This window comes from Gaeumannomyces tritici (assembly GCF_000145635.1).
Source record: "Gaeumannomyces tritici R3-111a-1 unplaced genomic scaffold supercont2.1, whole genome shotgun sequence".
NCBI lineage: Eukaryota > Fungi > Ascomycota > Sordariomycetes > Magnaporthales > Magnaporthaceae > Gaeumannomyces > Gaeumannomyces tritici.
In genome coordinates this window covers 3,666,870-3,681,464 of record NW_008804545.1, presented here as the reverse complement: position 1 = coordinate 3,681,464, position 14,595 = coordinate 3,666,870, and the positions used below count along the sequence as shown (strand labels likewise).

At 51.4% G+C, this 14,595-nt stretch overlaps 7 protein-coding genes across 7 annotated transcripts; 3 read left to right on the top strand and 4 right to left on the bottom strand.

Moving 5' to 3' along the window:
- Positions 1-27: 27 nt before the first annotated feature.
- On the bottom strand, positions 28-2,468 carry GGTG_01140 (mitochondrial distribution and morphology protein 10). Its single transcript, XM_009218901.1, has 2 exons — positions 1,644-2,468; positions 28-1,540 (listed from the first exon to the last, which is right to left on the bottom strand). Exons 1-2 carry the CDS (start codon positions 1,741-1,743, stop codon positions 63-65), a joined length of 1,578 nt encoding a protein of 525 aa, XP_009217165.1. The 5' UTR covers positions 1,744-2,468; the 3' UTR covers positions 28-62.
- Positions 2,469-2,988: 520 nt separating this feature from the next.
- On the top strand, positions 2,989-3,514 carry GGTG_01139 (hypothetical protein; the record flags this gene model as incomplete). The annotated part of the gene is made up of 3 exons (XM_009218900.1): positions 2,989-3,077; positions 3,232-3,263; positions 3,351-3,514. The coding sequence occupies 3 exons, from the start codon at positions 2,989-2,991 to the stop codon at positions 3,512-3,514; spliced, it is 285 nt and encodes a 94-aa protein (XP_009217164.1).
- An 847-nt stretch (positions 3,515-4,361) lies between these two features.
- Positions 4,362-5,336, top strand: GGTG_01138 (scytalone dehydratase; the record flags this gene model as incomplete). The annotated part of the gene is made up of 3 exons (XM_009218899.1): positions 4,362-4,401; positions 4,494-4,591; positions 4,668-5,336. The coding sequence occupies 3 exons, from the start codon at positions 4,362-4,364 to the stop codon at positions 5,052-5,054; spliced, it is 525 nt and encodes a 174-aa protein (XP_009217163.1). The 3' UTR covers positions 5,055-5,336.
- GGTG_01137 (hypothetical protein) lies at positions 5,013-7,027 on the bottom strand. The gene has a single exon (XM_009218898.1). The coding sequence runs from the start codon at positions 6,806-6,808 to the stop codon at positions 5,186-5,188; it is 1,623 nt and encodes a 540-aa protein (XP_009217162.1). The 5' UTR covers positions 6,809-7,027; the 3' UTR covers positions 5,013-5,185.
- Positions 7,028-7,511: 484 nt separating this feature from the next.
- Positions 7,512-7,973, bottom strand: GGTG_01136 (hypothetical protein; the record flags this gene model as incomplete). Its single annotated transcript, XM_009218897.1, has 1 exon — positions 7,512-7,973. One exon carries the CDS (start codon positions 7,971-7,973, stop codon positions 7,512-7,514), a length of 462 nt encoding a protein of 153 aa, XP_009217161.1.
- Positions 7,974-9,661: 1,688 nt separating this feature from the next.
- GGTG_01135 (hypothetical protein) lies at positions 9,662-11,635 on the bottom strand (the record flags this gene model as incomplete). Its single annotated transcript, XM_009218896.1, has 5 exons — positions 9,662-9,824; positions 10,051-10,071; positions 10,543-10,572; positions 11,193-11,357; positions 11,574-11,635. 5 exons carry the CDS (start codon positions 11,633-11,635, stop codon positions 9,662-9,664), a joined length of 441 nt encoding a protein of 146 aa, XP_009217160.1.
- Positions 11,636-11,984: 349 nt separating this feature from the next.
- Positions 11,985-13,019, top strand: GGTG_01134 (hypothetical protein; the record flags this gene model as incomplete). Its single annotated transcript, XM_009218895.1, has 2 exons — positions 11,985-12,109; positions 12,872-13,019. The coding sequence occupies 2 exons, from the start codon at positions 11,985-11,987 to the stop codon at positions 13,017-13,019; spliced, it is 273 nt and encodes a 90-aa protein (XP_009217159.1).
- Between the last annotated feature and the right edge of the window lie 1,576 nt (positions 13,020-14,595).

Sequence of the window (14,595 nt, the reverse complement as noted above, 5' to 3'; positions counted from 1 at the left end):
CATGCCGACCATGCAAGCACACATCATCACAGAGAGACACATTCTTGACACAGCTTCTGCAATCATGACGAGTACTGTATTTCGAGGCCGATGCTGCGGAACGACTGCTCTGGCTGGCTCAGGCTTACAATGGTTCCCAGGCTGAAGATCAGCGATTTTAGCCTCCCCTCCCAGAGCATAGCGACTCGGCAGTGCTGGTCCATGCGTGCCTTGAGCACGCCGGAGAAGGGCTCCTTCTCCTTGCCGTCGGACTTCTCCGACGCCGCTGGTTGGCTCTTCGCAGGCGATGGGGCCTCACCTCCGCCACTGGCGTCGTCGTCGAGCCTCCACTCCAGCTTTGCCTGGAAGCTTCGCTCCTTTTTCCTCGGCGGGCTCGCTTCTATTTCCGTCTTGCGAGCGGCAGATTCTGCCGCCGGTCCCTCGTCGGTCTTGGTGCCGTCGATCAGGCCCGCCACGCGTCCGGTGCCCCAAAGCTCCATGCCGACGGTCCAGTCGCTCTCGTAGCTGTAAACGTTAAAGTCGAACCGGGTCGACAAGGAGCACTTGTCTCGCGCCATGACGGCAAATGTGGCGCCGATGTTTCCCACCAGCGGGGCTAGCGTCAGCGTCGCCGTCAGGGGCGTGCCGCGGTGCGCCGGCAGCGTCGCGAACCGGCCCCCGACCGACGCGCCGGCCGTCTTGTTGAGCACACCATAAAATATCTCACCGCCAGCGCTAAAGCGCCCGTATATCCTCTCGCGCTCTTCCGACACCGTCCCCCCACTTCCGCCGTTGCTGTGCCCATTGCCGTTGCCATTGCCATTGCCGTGGCCGTTTCCGTGACCATTGCCGCTGCCGTTGCCGCCACTGCCGCCATTACCACCATTTCCAGAGGGGAGAGAGCCGTGGTCGGCGACGGCGCTTCCCGCGGCGGTCGGCGCCAGACTCCCGACCGGCGCGGCATCGCCGCCAAAATTGTACAGGCCCCTGAGAACAAGCAGTCCCCCTTCGGTCCAGACGAGGCTCTCGACGCCGTAGTGAGGCTTGTTGAACTGCAGGCTACCGAGGATGTTGCCGCCGTTGGGATAGTCGCTTTGGCTGACAGCCTTGACCTGCAGCCGAAACGTCGGCGTGATGCGCTTGGTGACCTGGGCCTCGAGCATGGACAGGGGCAAGAACAGCCTCCCAAAGACCAACCATGGCTGCTTGGCAAAGTCCTGCAAGACCTCCTGGGCGGTCAGACGTTCGGGGGGGATCGCCGGCGCGGGCGCCGGCGCGGGCGTCTCGCCGGCGGCAGCGGCGGCGGCGGCTCGGGGGGGCAGAGGCTGGAGCGGCCTGTACGACCGCAGCAGGGCCGGAAGCGGTATGGTCTTGGAGTTGGAATGGACCGCCCTGAGCGGCACAGAAGAGTAGAGGTACGAGATGGAGCCGTCGAAGCTGCCGCCGGCGCCCAGGCGGTACGAGGTGGCAAAGTTGGGGGTCGCGAGGGACGAGAAGGACAGGTTCAGGCCGGTCGGGAGGCGGAACTGCATGAGCTTTGGCAGGCCGAACTGCATGAGCCCTGGGAGGAGGAGGAGGGAGGGCACACAAGACGGATGGTCAGCTCAAGGGTCGGGGACACGGGTTGGCGTCCGGGAGGGCGGCCTGGTAGTGGGTGGACGCACTGTCGGCGGTGTCATTGAGGCCCTCGTAGCGATTGTCCGGGTACCAGCCCGTCGCATGGTCGAAAGACTCGAGGAAATAGTCCTCGAACTGGCGCATCATCGGCTCTTGGAATCGCCAGGTTCCAAAGGGCAGACGGCGCTGTGCGCAAGGGGAAACGTCTCGGACAGGGGGCGCTCAACGGCCTTGGGTAAAAATTTCGGTAGAGTTGGCAATTGATGGACGAAGCACACCCACCTGATGTGGCCCGAGCTTTGTTGCTGCTGCAGGGCACCTCGATACCTAGACTGAGGCCAACTCATAATACTGTGTAGAACAACGCGGAATCCACCAATTGATTGGCAAAGGATTGGATTGTAACAACAAATTAGAATCATTTCATGGTGCCATAACCGCGAATAGCTTCAGTCATAGCCATCGCACCAACGGCTTCAATCACATGACTGACACTTGCACTCCCCTCCGGACCATTCCGTTGGATTCAGCTGTTGGCTGTTCGCCGCGGTGGGCGCAGGCTGACAGAGTGGGCTGATTCAAGAGGCCGGGCAGCCTGCATGATATGATGGGCTCTGGAAGCGAGAGAGGCTCCCTTTCATGTGCCACTCACGAGTCCCGTATTTCCCGCGCCATCGGCCTTTGTTGGACTCGTCGGCGAGGATCCTGAATCTCTGTTGATCTGTTCTTGGCAGAAAGGCCCCCGACGTGGGCAAACCCGACGACCACATCAGTCCTTTTCGGCTGCTGTCGGCGGCCAACACACCCACAAGCAGCAGCGCCCGTGACCAAACAAAACATCCCCGCATTCCTTTCTTGGAGGGGGAACAACCCATCTTTGGGCAGGACCGGGGGGTTGTGGATGGCGTGCCAGTCCCAGTCCCAGTGCCAGGGTCAAGGTTCGTGAGTGGTGCTGTCAGATCGCTGGCCCAGGTTGCCCAATCCGGGGCGTGGTTCGACAGGCTTCCAGACCTGGGTTGGCGCAGGCTGGCAATCGCATCATATGAGACGATAACCCAACGCCCAACATCCCACTTGATCCCATTTCCAGGCCACTGCGCGAAAATTACACGCTGCGGGTTTTTTTTTGTCTTGGACGCACAGGATACTATTTTCGAAATACAGTCTAGTCATCGCCGATGTAGATAGCACCTAGACAGAGGGATATATAAGCTGTACGACCGGCAGGTTGGCCAAGTTGAAAAAAAGTTACCAGACAGCAACACAAAGCAATCTACAAGACTCAAGACAGCTCATTTTAGCAGAAACACAGTAAACACTCTGTCATCCATCTCGCAATCGTCTCGTCCTCCCACACCATCTCATACACGCATCCAAAAAAAATAAAAAAAAATGAAGCCAACAACGGTTCTGCGTCGCCCGGCTCTCGCCCCCATGCCCACAGGCCCCCTACGCGCACCACCCACAGGTGTCGCAGCCAGGTGAGCATGGCACCCACCCCCTCGCCCATATTCCTGTCCCATGCCGTCGTCGCACAACCGGACGGGTTTGGTTGCATTGCGTTCGTCCTGCATGCCACTTGGACCCAATGAGAACAAGACTGACGCAGGCGTCTTGTCCGTCCACAATTTTCAGGGTTCTCCCTCCCCTGATCATAATGGGATGTGGTAAGTCTAAATGCCCCCGTCCACTTGGCACCCTCCCCGTTGTGCATCATGTAAACTGACAGCCCGTCTGCCCAACCCTTGCACCAGTCGCCGGCATCGCCTCATACGTCAAGAGCCAGCTGCACAACGAGTCCGGCACCATGGACCGGATCTTTGCGCAAAAGAACGACGAGAGGCACGAGGCGGCCAGGAAAAAGGTCTACGTTGACCGCGAGCCGCGGAGGAGCGCCTACAACATTCTGTCATGGTGACTCTTTCTGGGGGAGGATACCTGAGGGTGTCGAAGAATTCTTTGTTACATTTTTATCCTTCTTTTCATTTGTCGTCCAGTGTTACTGCGACCATTCTTTTTTCTTATTGGGAAATCACACGGCGTTTGAGGCGATGAGGCATTAGCAACGAGTGCCCGCTCAGGATAGACGCACTTTTCCTGGGCATCTCATGCTATTGGAAACGACTATGTCTAGGTGTAATTGAGATTTGAAAATTTGAGCTGCCGAGTCTTCGCCGCAGTGTGCGCGCCCGAAGCCTTGCATTACATGATACCTCTAGCATCACATAACAGCCACCCCCAGGCTCAGTGACGCCCGCGGCGACCGCACAGTCGCCCCCGATCGCTCCTGCGCCGGTCCCGACGGGCTGGATGACCCCCCTGGCACCGAAGCGGTGCGGATTGTGGGGGTGCACAGACCTCATTTGCAGGGTTTCCTTTGGCTTTGATCTTGCTTATTCCCTCGATCCTCCTTGCAATGTGATCCGTCGTCCGCACATCCCCACAGCCTTCCGGAGTCCGGCCTGGGGAAACCGCAGGGAACGGCGGCAATCCGAACGGTTTTTGGGCTGGACCTCTCGCGTCTCGCGTCCTCGCCTCGTTCACTGTCTCAATCTCCGCGAACGAGGGGGTCCGGACGAGGCGGGGGGTCAAGGTGGTGGATGGATGGGCAGGCTTTAAAATGGTCTGGATTCCCCTCTGCGGGGAGTTGGTGTTGGACGAAATACCCATCATCACCCCTTGCAAGACCATCCGACCACCTCTCCTAAATCATCTCGTCCAAATTCAGTCGCCCGTTTGACAGGAACTCTCAACCAAAATTCACAATGGGTGCTCAGGCCGCCTGCGGAAACATCACCTTTGAGGGTAAGTACAAGTCGGGATCAGACCAGACATCAAAGACTATTAGTGCAACATTTGGCAAACCGGGACTGACCAGTTCCTCCACTCGCTCGCAGACTACCTCGGCCTCACCACCGCTGTGTACGAGTGGGCCGACAGCTATGACTCCAAGGACTGGGACAGGCTGCGGAAGTGCATCGCCCCGACCCTGAGGGTAAGTCGTCCTGGGGAGGCGTGTGGTCACAACCCAGGCAAGGCAACACCTAACCAAATTCCAAAAAACCACCCAGATCGACTACCGCTCGTTCCTGGACAAGATCTGGGAGGCCATGCCGGCCGAGGAGTTCATCGCCATGATCTCGGACAAGGCCGTGCTCGGCAACCCGCTCCTCCGGACGCAGCACTTCATCGGCGGCACCCGGTGGGAGAAGGTGTCGGACACCGAGGTCATCGGCTACCACCAGCTGCGCGTGCCGCACCAAAAGTACACCGACGCCACCCTGAAGGAGGTCCAGGTCAAGGGCCACGCCCACTCGGCCAACACACACTGGTACCGCAAGGTCGACGGCGTCTGGAAGTTCGCCGGCCTCAAGCCCGACATCCGCTGGTCCGAGTACGACTTTGACCAGGTCTTCGCCGACGGCAGGGACGCCTTTGGCGACGAGGCCAAGGCTTGAGGGTTCCCGCTGCTTCGTTGCCGGCCGGGATGGGCTGTTATTGTATGCCACCACGGGGCGCAGGGACACAGGGATACAATGTAGAAAACAGACGGAAAATAAAGGATAAAAAAAGACAGAATTGTTGCATTTTATGCTGCATGGCGATGCGAGACCCCAACAGTCTCGGCTTCGGTTTCTATACCTCCAGTCGTCACCGGGCCTTCGTATCCCCTTCGCGCACCCCAGAGCCACCACATACCAACAAACACCGTAAGGCCACCCCATATCAAGCAAGCGTAGTTCATGCTGGCCGCGCTCGTCGGGAGCGAGGCGGGGAAGCTGTAGATGACGAACCATACCATCATGTACGCGCACGCCCAGCCGTTGACGGCGAACCCCACCCACCCGCGCATGTGGAAGGGCCCGTACGAGATGCGCTTCCGTCCCGCCAGCAGGTTGGGCAGGATGGCGGCCACGTACGAGCTGCTGGACAGCAGGATGAAGCTCCCGACGAAGGCGTTGAACGCCGTCGTGCTCCCGACGTAGAGCGCGCCGAGGACCGTCACGAGGGCCGCCGACACGAGCGTGGACCACATGGGCATGCCCAGCCCGCGGTGCACCCGGCGCAGGACCGCGGCGCGCGGGGTGGCGCCGTCGCGGGCCAGGGCCCAGAGCGCGCGCCCGCACGTGATGTGCAGGCCCAGGATCGTTAGCGTGATGCAGACCAGGACCAGGGCGAGGAGGCCGGTGGCGCCGGCGGCCGAGTCGGTGGCCTGGCGGTAGATCTCGGCGATGGGGTAGGGCGACCGCAGCAGCGCGGCGTAGTCGTTGATGGCGTACATGATGGCCACCAGGTAGCAAAACCCCGTGACGAAGCCGATGCTCATCTGGAGGCCGAGCGCGATGGGCACGTTGCGCCTCGGGTTGGGGATCTCCTCGGCCAGGTGCGTGGTAGCGTCGACGGCGCCCACGCTGTAGGCGCCGTTGAGCATGCCGGCCACGAATACGAACCCGTCCGGGTACCCGATGTCGGCCGTCCACTCTCCCCAGACGAAGGACGACGGCGCGTGGGGCGGGCGGCCGTCGTGGCCGGGCATCGCGGCCACGACGATGACCGTGATGAGGAAGCCGCCCAAGATGGCGACGACGCCAAAGTCGTTGGCGCGCGGCATGGCGCGGTTGGCCAGGCAGACGAGGGCGGCGGCGAGCCACGTGACGATCAGGTAAGCCACAAAGACGTGCCAGGGCTGGGCCTCGAAGCCGGCATGGTTGAGGGCGTACATCTGCACGACGGTGTTGCCAAAGATGGACGCCATGCTCGCGGCGCCGAGGACCCAGGCGAGGTAGTTCCACCAGCCGGCGAAGAAGCCAACGGGGCGGCCCCAGCGGCGGCCGGGCGTCACCGAGGCCCAGTGGTAGACGCCGGCCGACGACGGGATGGCGCTCGAGAGCTCGGCGATGCTGGCGGCCACGGCCCAGTAGCAGACCGACACGGCGACGAACTCGTACAGCACCCCTGGGGGCCCGCCGTTGAAGATGGCCACCAGGATCGAGCCGCCGATGGCGGGCCACACGTTGCCCACCACCAGGCCCACGCCGGCGAGCGAGACGAGGCTGAAGTTGCGGTCGAGCTCCTGCACGTGGCCCGACGCGTTGATGGGGACGTCGCGCGGGACGTCGGCCGCCGTCGGGTCGGCGGTCAGGGATTGGCTGTCGGTCGCGGCATGGGCTTGGCTGCCGTCTTTCGCGTCGCGGTCCATTGTCGCGTCCATGATTGCCGCCTCTATCCCGCGCCTTGTTGCGGGTGTCGGACTGAGGGCTGTCAGAGCAGTCGAGGCATCTAGCGAGCGGAACGAAGCGCCCGCGTGTCGGCTTTTCTACAAGAGGCAAAAGATAACAGCCCCTGCCGGCCCTTATCGACTCCCCCGGCCTCCATGGCTACCAGGGACCCAGCTGTGTGGACTTTCTGTAGGCCGTGTAGCATTGCCGGGCATCGGCGTCTTGGCCGACCGGAGCCGCTACAGAGGGGAAACCTAGGCTCACGTTCCGGCTGTGCTGCGCAGCACAGACCTTCCCCACTTCCGTTGGGCCTTGTCTCATGGGCACCTTGCCAGATTGGGCCAACGGACCCACGGCGGTCTAACAATATGGTATTTGTTTCATCAGTTTTCGCCGAGTCTTTCTGCTTCTCTGTTATCACCGCTTTTGGCGCCAGACCCAGGGGAGATCTTATCCTATCCTACAGACCATGCCTGGGCCGCGAAGTGATTTTTTCCCGCTGCGATAAGCCCCTTTGCCGTAACGGTCGGCCAACCCATCCTTCATCACGGGACCAGTAATAGGTAACCGCCGACGTCGATTGCTAATCCTGCCATGTCCTTGGATTCGGGATGCTTCACAGAGACACCAACGTCTGTCGTCATTGCGTCTATACGGCCCGGCTGCCAAGCTTACATTCGGGATAGCCGAGCAGATTCAACACCAGTGGCGGTTTCTTGTGCTCCCACAACCGCCTTGCCCGCCCTGGAACCACGCAATAGCATCATCCAACTTGGGCAAGCCTTGGCCCCCGGGAAAAGCATTCGAGAAAGGCTTAGTGGCCAGACATGGCTTGTCGGCCCAGATTCCTTGCCGTCTTTCCGGCATGTCGTCGAAGTTGGAGCTTGTTCCCTGGAGTTGCCATGGGGGCGGTCGGATTCTCCGCCAGAAACGATCAAAAACATCTCGCAGCCGAGCTTCCCGCGGCTGAACAAGGGCAAAGTCTAGCTTCGCCGAGCCGGAGAGCTTGTCCAAGATTACGCCACGCCACAGAGAGCGATATCGCCGAGAAGAGCAGCCGAAGCCACACTTTGCCGTATCCATACTGCCAGCTCTCGGCCAAAGCTTAACAACGAAAGGATGAGGTCTAGGTTCCCCCTGGCGTTGGAAGAGCTTCATCTTCCGCCTGGTACCTGGCTTCAGTTCGTTTGCTTTTGGAACCCGTAATCGCAGGGCTTTGAGCTGGCCGAGCCCCGGTCCTATTTCGCAGCGCACACTAGTTTGTGTTACCCACTAATCGCAGTCTCACCTAGGTAGGTCCTCTTCAACCCGGATGGCGTATCTACCGCTCCCCTACGCGCAATATCGTTCCGCAGGCCTTCCGCATTGCCAAGCCTGCCAGGCCGAACTCTCGAAGCGAACCCGGGGATCAGGGTCCAAGTGGCCCCTTCGTCCCCCTCCTCGTTTCTGGCCCTGCTTTAATCTTGGAACAGTTCTCAAGGGGGCCTCCTCGATTAATTTCCTTTCCGAGGGAAGTTCATTAAGCACATACAGCAATTCATATCGACAATACGAACTCCTCATGGAACAGACGTTATGTTTTAGCCTATATGGCTCACCGGGGGTTGGCGCCCACTTTGGCGTGAGAATCATTTCTATACGCCCTTCAGATTGGACAGCTCTGTTGCAAGGTAATCCTTTCTCTCAGCTTTTTTATATTGGCCTCCACGCTCTCTCTGCTCACGTGTCTCGCTCAGGCTCCCATTTGGGGACTGGCCTCCCACGTTTGTTTCCGCAACCCACACCTCACCACATTCTCTTCCAATACAGGCCACCCTTAGGTCGCGAAGGCGCTTGCAATACCTCCTACTGTAGACGCAGCCGCCTGGAACTTAGGCCCGAGATGTCTTGGTCTGGATATCTCAATCATGCCCTTATTCGTGGGAATCCGAAAGTCGTACTGCGCTGGTCTGACGTCCAGTAGGATAGTCCTGCCTTGAAGGCTTGACTAATCCGTGAAACCCTGAGAAGCCTCGGGTCAGCCCAGCTCATGCAAGTAATTTCTTGTGTCTGGCGAGCTCCAGCCCCTCGTCCCGAAGGTTTGCAGCTGTCGAAATTAACGGGGATACCCGGCCACCTGTCGCAAGGGCGGAGGACCCCTTAGCTCCTTGGGCAATATATACACTTGGTAGCGTCTTTCTCGGCCCCACACCACCGGCTGGGCTGTTGATGGGGCAGGGCATGATTTGTATCATGACAAGGCGCTCTCGCCCGGGATTGGTCATGGCCCATTGCGTTGATACTCGGCAAGGAGGCTGCGCGGTATGGACGGAAAAACAGGGCCTTGGAGATATGAGAAGGATACCTCAAGGGGGGCAATATGGCCTGAGGGTGGAAATCGAGACAAAAATAGAAGCACACTTGAGCGAGTGGATGCATGCCCGAAGTGGTCACAACATCCGCCCTTTCCTTTGTGGAAGTGCGGCTAGGAGTCGATCTCGTGATGGTCTCTTGTCACGATATAGTAGGGGAACAGATAAAACAGTAGTACAAGTGGTAGTTAGGTGAGGTCATGAGGGGCCAAAGCAAGGCCCTCCGGGGCGGCCCTACCCTTATCGCCCTTATCGGGCGGGGTGGTCCTTTGGGCCCTACTCCGGTAAAGGGCTCCTCTTTATTTAATTTATTTGCTTACAGGGCCTAACGCCCGTAACAAGTGCCGCTTCCCCGCCAAAAAACACAACGACCTCGTTGTGATCCCGCCTGCCTGCTTCAAAGCGCTTTATTAGTTGCTTTGCGAGGCTGGCCGCGGCGGGGCTTTACCTGCCCTCCCTCGAGGGCCTTTTTGTGCGTATTGCGGGCAGGGCGTTTCAGCTCCGGGGCGTTTTTAAAAGTGGCCAACTGGGCTTAACGCTTATTGTAGTTATTAATAAGGTTTTAGGCATTAAACAAGTTAGTGGAAGACTTTTACGTATTTCCGCTAAGGCCGTAGCTTTTTTACCGGACCAGGTAACGTATTTTGTTTTTCGTATCCTGTTGGTTTAAAATTTTAGCAATTTTGTAAATTTTGCTAGCGCTAGCATAAGCATTTTAAAATGCTGCATCGTTTTTGTTATTTCCGTATTTTAAAAGGTTAAGTAAAGGTAATATTTAGTTAAAAAGTTCGTTGCTTTAAAAAAGGCAAAATATTGGATAAAAATAATAAGGTAAATTTATAATTAGCAATTGGAAACATCGAATTTATATACTAAAAAAATACTTTTTGCATAATAATGTAAAGCTTTTATCGTTTTAATTTAAGCTTATCCTTTAAATGTTTGCTTTTAAGTTTATAAGCTGCGCTAAGGTTAAATTATATTTAATTTTTTTTGTTAAATTCCAAAAGCTGGTGCTTAAAATTATATATTTTTTTTACTTTGCAATTGCTAGCTTTATAGCGAATTCGCCGTTTTTACGGAAATATTTTTATATAAATTAAAACTCGGCAACGTTTTTTAAAACCCGCTCCGTTGCAAATTATTTAAATATTTTAAAATTTAAAAACCAAATAAGAATTTATACAAATTATAATTTAAATATTTTATTAAAGCATGGTTTATATTTTATTGCAAAAAAAGGATAACATTAATTTAATTCTCGTTATTGTAAATTAAAGCGTAGTAACGAAAAGCAACTTTAACGGCCTAGTTTTTGCGCTCGGCTTAACCGTTTGTTTGCGGGTAGTATATAGCGGTTATGTGCAACCGCGTACGGAACGTTTTTTAAAGCGCAATGTAAAAAGCTAATATAAATTTAAGGTTTCGGCTCGAAATAATGCTTTTAGGATAAAGCTAATTTGCAAAAAGGAAAAAGCATTCCAATTAATTAGCTTAATACTTTGCTTAGTATTCGTTGTAACCCGGGATTAGCAATATTTTTTTGGATGTTTTGTTCGTTACGGTAAAAATGGCGTTGTATAAATCGAATTAAGTATTAATTTATAAGGTGCCGTTTAAAAAAAGTACTGGTAAACCGGTAATAAAGTTTATAACAATTACGTTTATTAGTTTTTTGAGGGCTGGAATAAGTTGTAACGTTTTTACAGGCAATTGGTTATTTTGGCAATTTTTTTTGGCATTTTACGCAATTTCGGGTATAAGTTTTTACAACCCGTTATTTGTTGCAAATTTGCAAATTTTTTAAAGCTTTTATTATTTTTTATTTACTGAAATAATGTAAATTGTTGTGCATTTTTTGTAAAAACTCGGGTATTAATAATTTAAGAATAACCAAGCGTTTGTTATAACCGTTATTAAAAATGTACAAAAAAAAAGTGTCGGAACAATATTCCGGCCCTTTTCCGGCATTTATTTGGCGCAGGCAATAGGGAAAGATTCACTTGTTTTGTGCCAAAAGATGGACCTAATTGCAAGGCTTGGGCTTTTGGCTTGGGCCCGTGGCTTGTGCCCGTGGCTTGGCCCCAGGGCCAAGCCCGAGGGCACGGCCCCCAACCCTTGTATATAAACCCTACCTCTGGCGCCCTTTCGGGGCCAGAGGTTCTTCCTCCTTATGCTTAACACAAGGATGCTGTTAAGGGTCAATCGGTGCAAAGGCGGGTGGTCACCGGGTCACGGGCCGGATGCGGTATTTCCTTTGTTAAATTTTCGTAAATCTTTTACCAAAGGTGCTATCGCCAATAAAGATTGTTCCTTTTTTAACTTCCCTTTTTTTCGTGCCCTTTCGGGCACCCGGGGTTGGTCCTTTAAATTTTTCGCGCTTTAAACGCTTTTGTACAATTTAAACTTTACCCTATTTTTTAATTTTGCCATTATGCTTTGGCCGCAATACCGGTAGCTCGCCGGCATGTTCCCGGGGGGTTCGTGCCCGGTTGGTTGTTAGCGCCCCTTTTTTTTTTTTTTGCCGGGCGGTTTTGCCCGTGCATTTAACGCTTTCCGCTTTTTGCCGGGCGGTTTCGCCCGTGCTTTTAACATATTACCCTTTCCCGATACGGCTTGTTCCAGGCCGTTTGTACCGCGCGTGCGACCCCGTAAGTAGCCGGTAGCTTACGGTATCCCGCTAAACCGCCCCAATGCCCGGTAACGCTTGGAAAAACCGGTTGTAAAGCTTTATAGCATCCGAAAAAATGGGTTCGTACCGGCATATAAAAGGCTTTTTTTTCCGTTCGAAGTTACAAGCCCTTTTTTTTTCCTTTTTATGCATTTAATAACCATTTTAATAATTTTAACGATTGTAACCGTAAATAATCGGTATTTGGCCGTTCTTTTTAAATATTTGGATTTAACCGGTAATTGCAAATGTTATTTTTTGTACTTAATTACGTAAGGAAAATGGTATTTTTTCGGGTATTCGTTTCGGGTTTTTCGGTTCCAACCGGCCCGTTAGCCCTTTTTAACGACCCCCCGGTATCCTTTCCAATTATTGTAATTTAATTAAATTCGAATTCGGTTTCGCCGAAGCTTTTAATCCTTTAAATCCTTAACGATCGCTTTGCCGGTAACTTTCCGGTAAGCCTTTTAAATGTTGCGGGTCCATCGGGCCCTTTTACGCTTGCAACTTTTTAAAATTCCCGCAAACGTTTTGCCGGTAACCCCCCGGCGGGCTTTAACCGCCGCGGCAAAAAAACTTTCGCTAAAAAAAAGCGTAAAGCGCGCAACGAACGCCGCTACAACGCTTTTAATTTTAATAAATTTGCCCCTAAAACGAATATTGCTTTTTTTTTGCTTTATATAGGTATTTGCAACGCGCTTCCGTTGCGGGAAGTTATCGATTTCCAATAAAGCGATAACTAGGACTTTATTTATTTGCCCTTTTTTAAAAACAATTATACGGAGCGTACGGTATTTTATAACCGCTGTTTTGGTCGTTAAGCATACTAAAATTATGCTATTAACCCCCGTATACCGATATGCTCCAATAATTATACGGGGTTTTCCAAATATATTTATTGCAAGGACGTGGTCGGTAATAAAACTTGCGTTAAACTTTCCGAATGGTTTTAAAAAATGGCCCAAAACCTTTACAAAATTTTAAATACCGTTTACAAGCAATTGCTTAAAGCAATATTAAAACTTTTTAAAAAGTTTATTAAAATTTAATTTCGCGCCCGTAAAGCCATTTAAAAAGCTAAATTTTTCCATACTATATCGGCCGAACAATTTGCGCGCTATAAACGTTAAACCGTTATTTAAAAACGCATTTAGCGCAAAATTGCTAGCGTTACGATATTAAAAGCTATTTAAAATATTTTCCAATAGCTTTACGCTATCGCCGTTTAAACGAAAAGGCAAACTTAAGTTTTAGTTAGTATCGGTAATTTTTTTAATAAAATAAAAGCGTTTTTTAAACGTTTCGAAAAAGGTGTAATTGCTTTTTTTGGTAGCATTGCTGCTAGTTTTGTTACGATTGCGGCGCATTTAAATACCCAAATTTACAGCCGCGCGGTTTCCCGTAAGGGTGCGGCGTCCGTATTGGCGCCGGAAGGTACCGCCTTTGGCGCTAACAACTTTAACGGCAACGATTATAGCGCTAACGAAAAGGACGTGGTTTTCAAAAGTTTTGGTTTTTTTGGATACGGCATTTAATTAATTTTTTTTACATATTTTCCTAATTAATTATTAATATCCTTTTTTCAAAAAGTGGTTAATTTTAAATTTTTTTCGTTAATTTATTACAATTAAAATTATAATTTCCTTTCGTTATATTGCTTTTGCAGCATTGCAAAATCCCGGTATTTATATTTATTAATTAAGCTTTTAATGCTTTAATAAATAATTTTAAAATATTTTTTTTTCGCCCCCCCAATGGGTTTAAGTACCGCTAATATGCATTTGCCGCTACCCGAACGTTTAAGCCCGTCCGCTATACCATCCGGAAATTTTTCCATTTCCTTTTCGGGCAAGCAATGGTATTTTTTACTACAACGTACGTTTAAAATGCGGTAATTGCTTTAGCGTATTGCGCCAAGCATGCCCTTTACGGGCTTTCCAAAATATGCTATATTTTGCATGTTTTTCGGAATTTAAATGTATTGCATTATTAATTTAAAGCGTTCCCCGTATTATACCGTTTTTATTTAACTTTTTGTTTATAAAGCACGATATTTTACGGTTATTACAAACCGCTTACGGGTTTTTTTACGTTTTTTCCCGGTAACTAACCGGTTCGGTATATTAAAACATTTTTTTGGGCCATTCCTTTGGCTTTTATTACTCTTTTTTTATAATACCCCCGTCCTTTCCAGGTATTTACCCGCTAAAGTCCGGTATTTTCCCTATTTTATAAGCTTGTTTTTAATAAGCTTGCTTTATACGTTTAAACAATCTTTTTCGTAATATTCCTTTTTGGAATCCACAAATTTTTCGATTCGTTGTAATTTATCCATTTAATTAAATATTTTCGTTTTTGCAAAAGCTTTTTATATCCTAGCAAAACTTTTATTTCGAAACGATTCTTTTTTTTTTTTCGATTTTTGGTTTTTTATTTTTTGGTTTTTTGCCGGGCTTTTTTTTAAACGCCCGCAATAAATTTGCCGGAAATACGTTGTATATCCGGTAATTTACCGAAAGCTTTAATCGGAACGCCAAACCGGCTAACCCAATTATTTTAAAATTTAAAAAGGTCCCAACCATTTGTTCGATAGCTTTTTTAACGGCCTTTTTATTTTAATGTTCGCCGTATTTAGCAATATCCAATCGCTTACCCCAAAAAGCACCGGGGTTTTGCTTTTATTATAGTACTTTTTGTACATATTATTCGCTTTTTTTAACAATTTTTTGGCTTGCTTTTTAATTGTTTCCAAAACCCC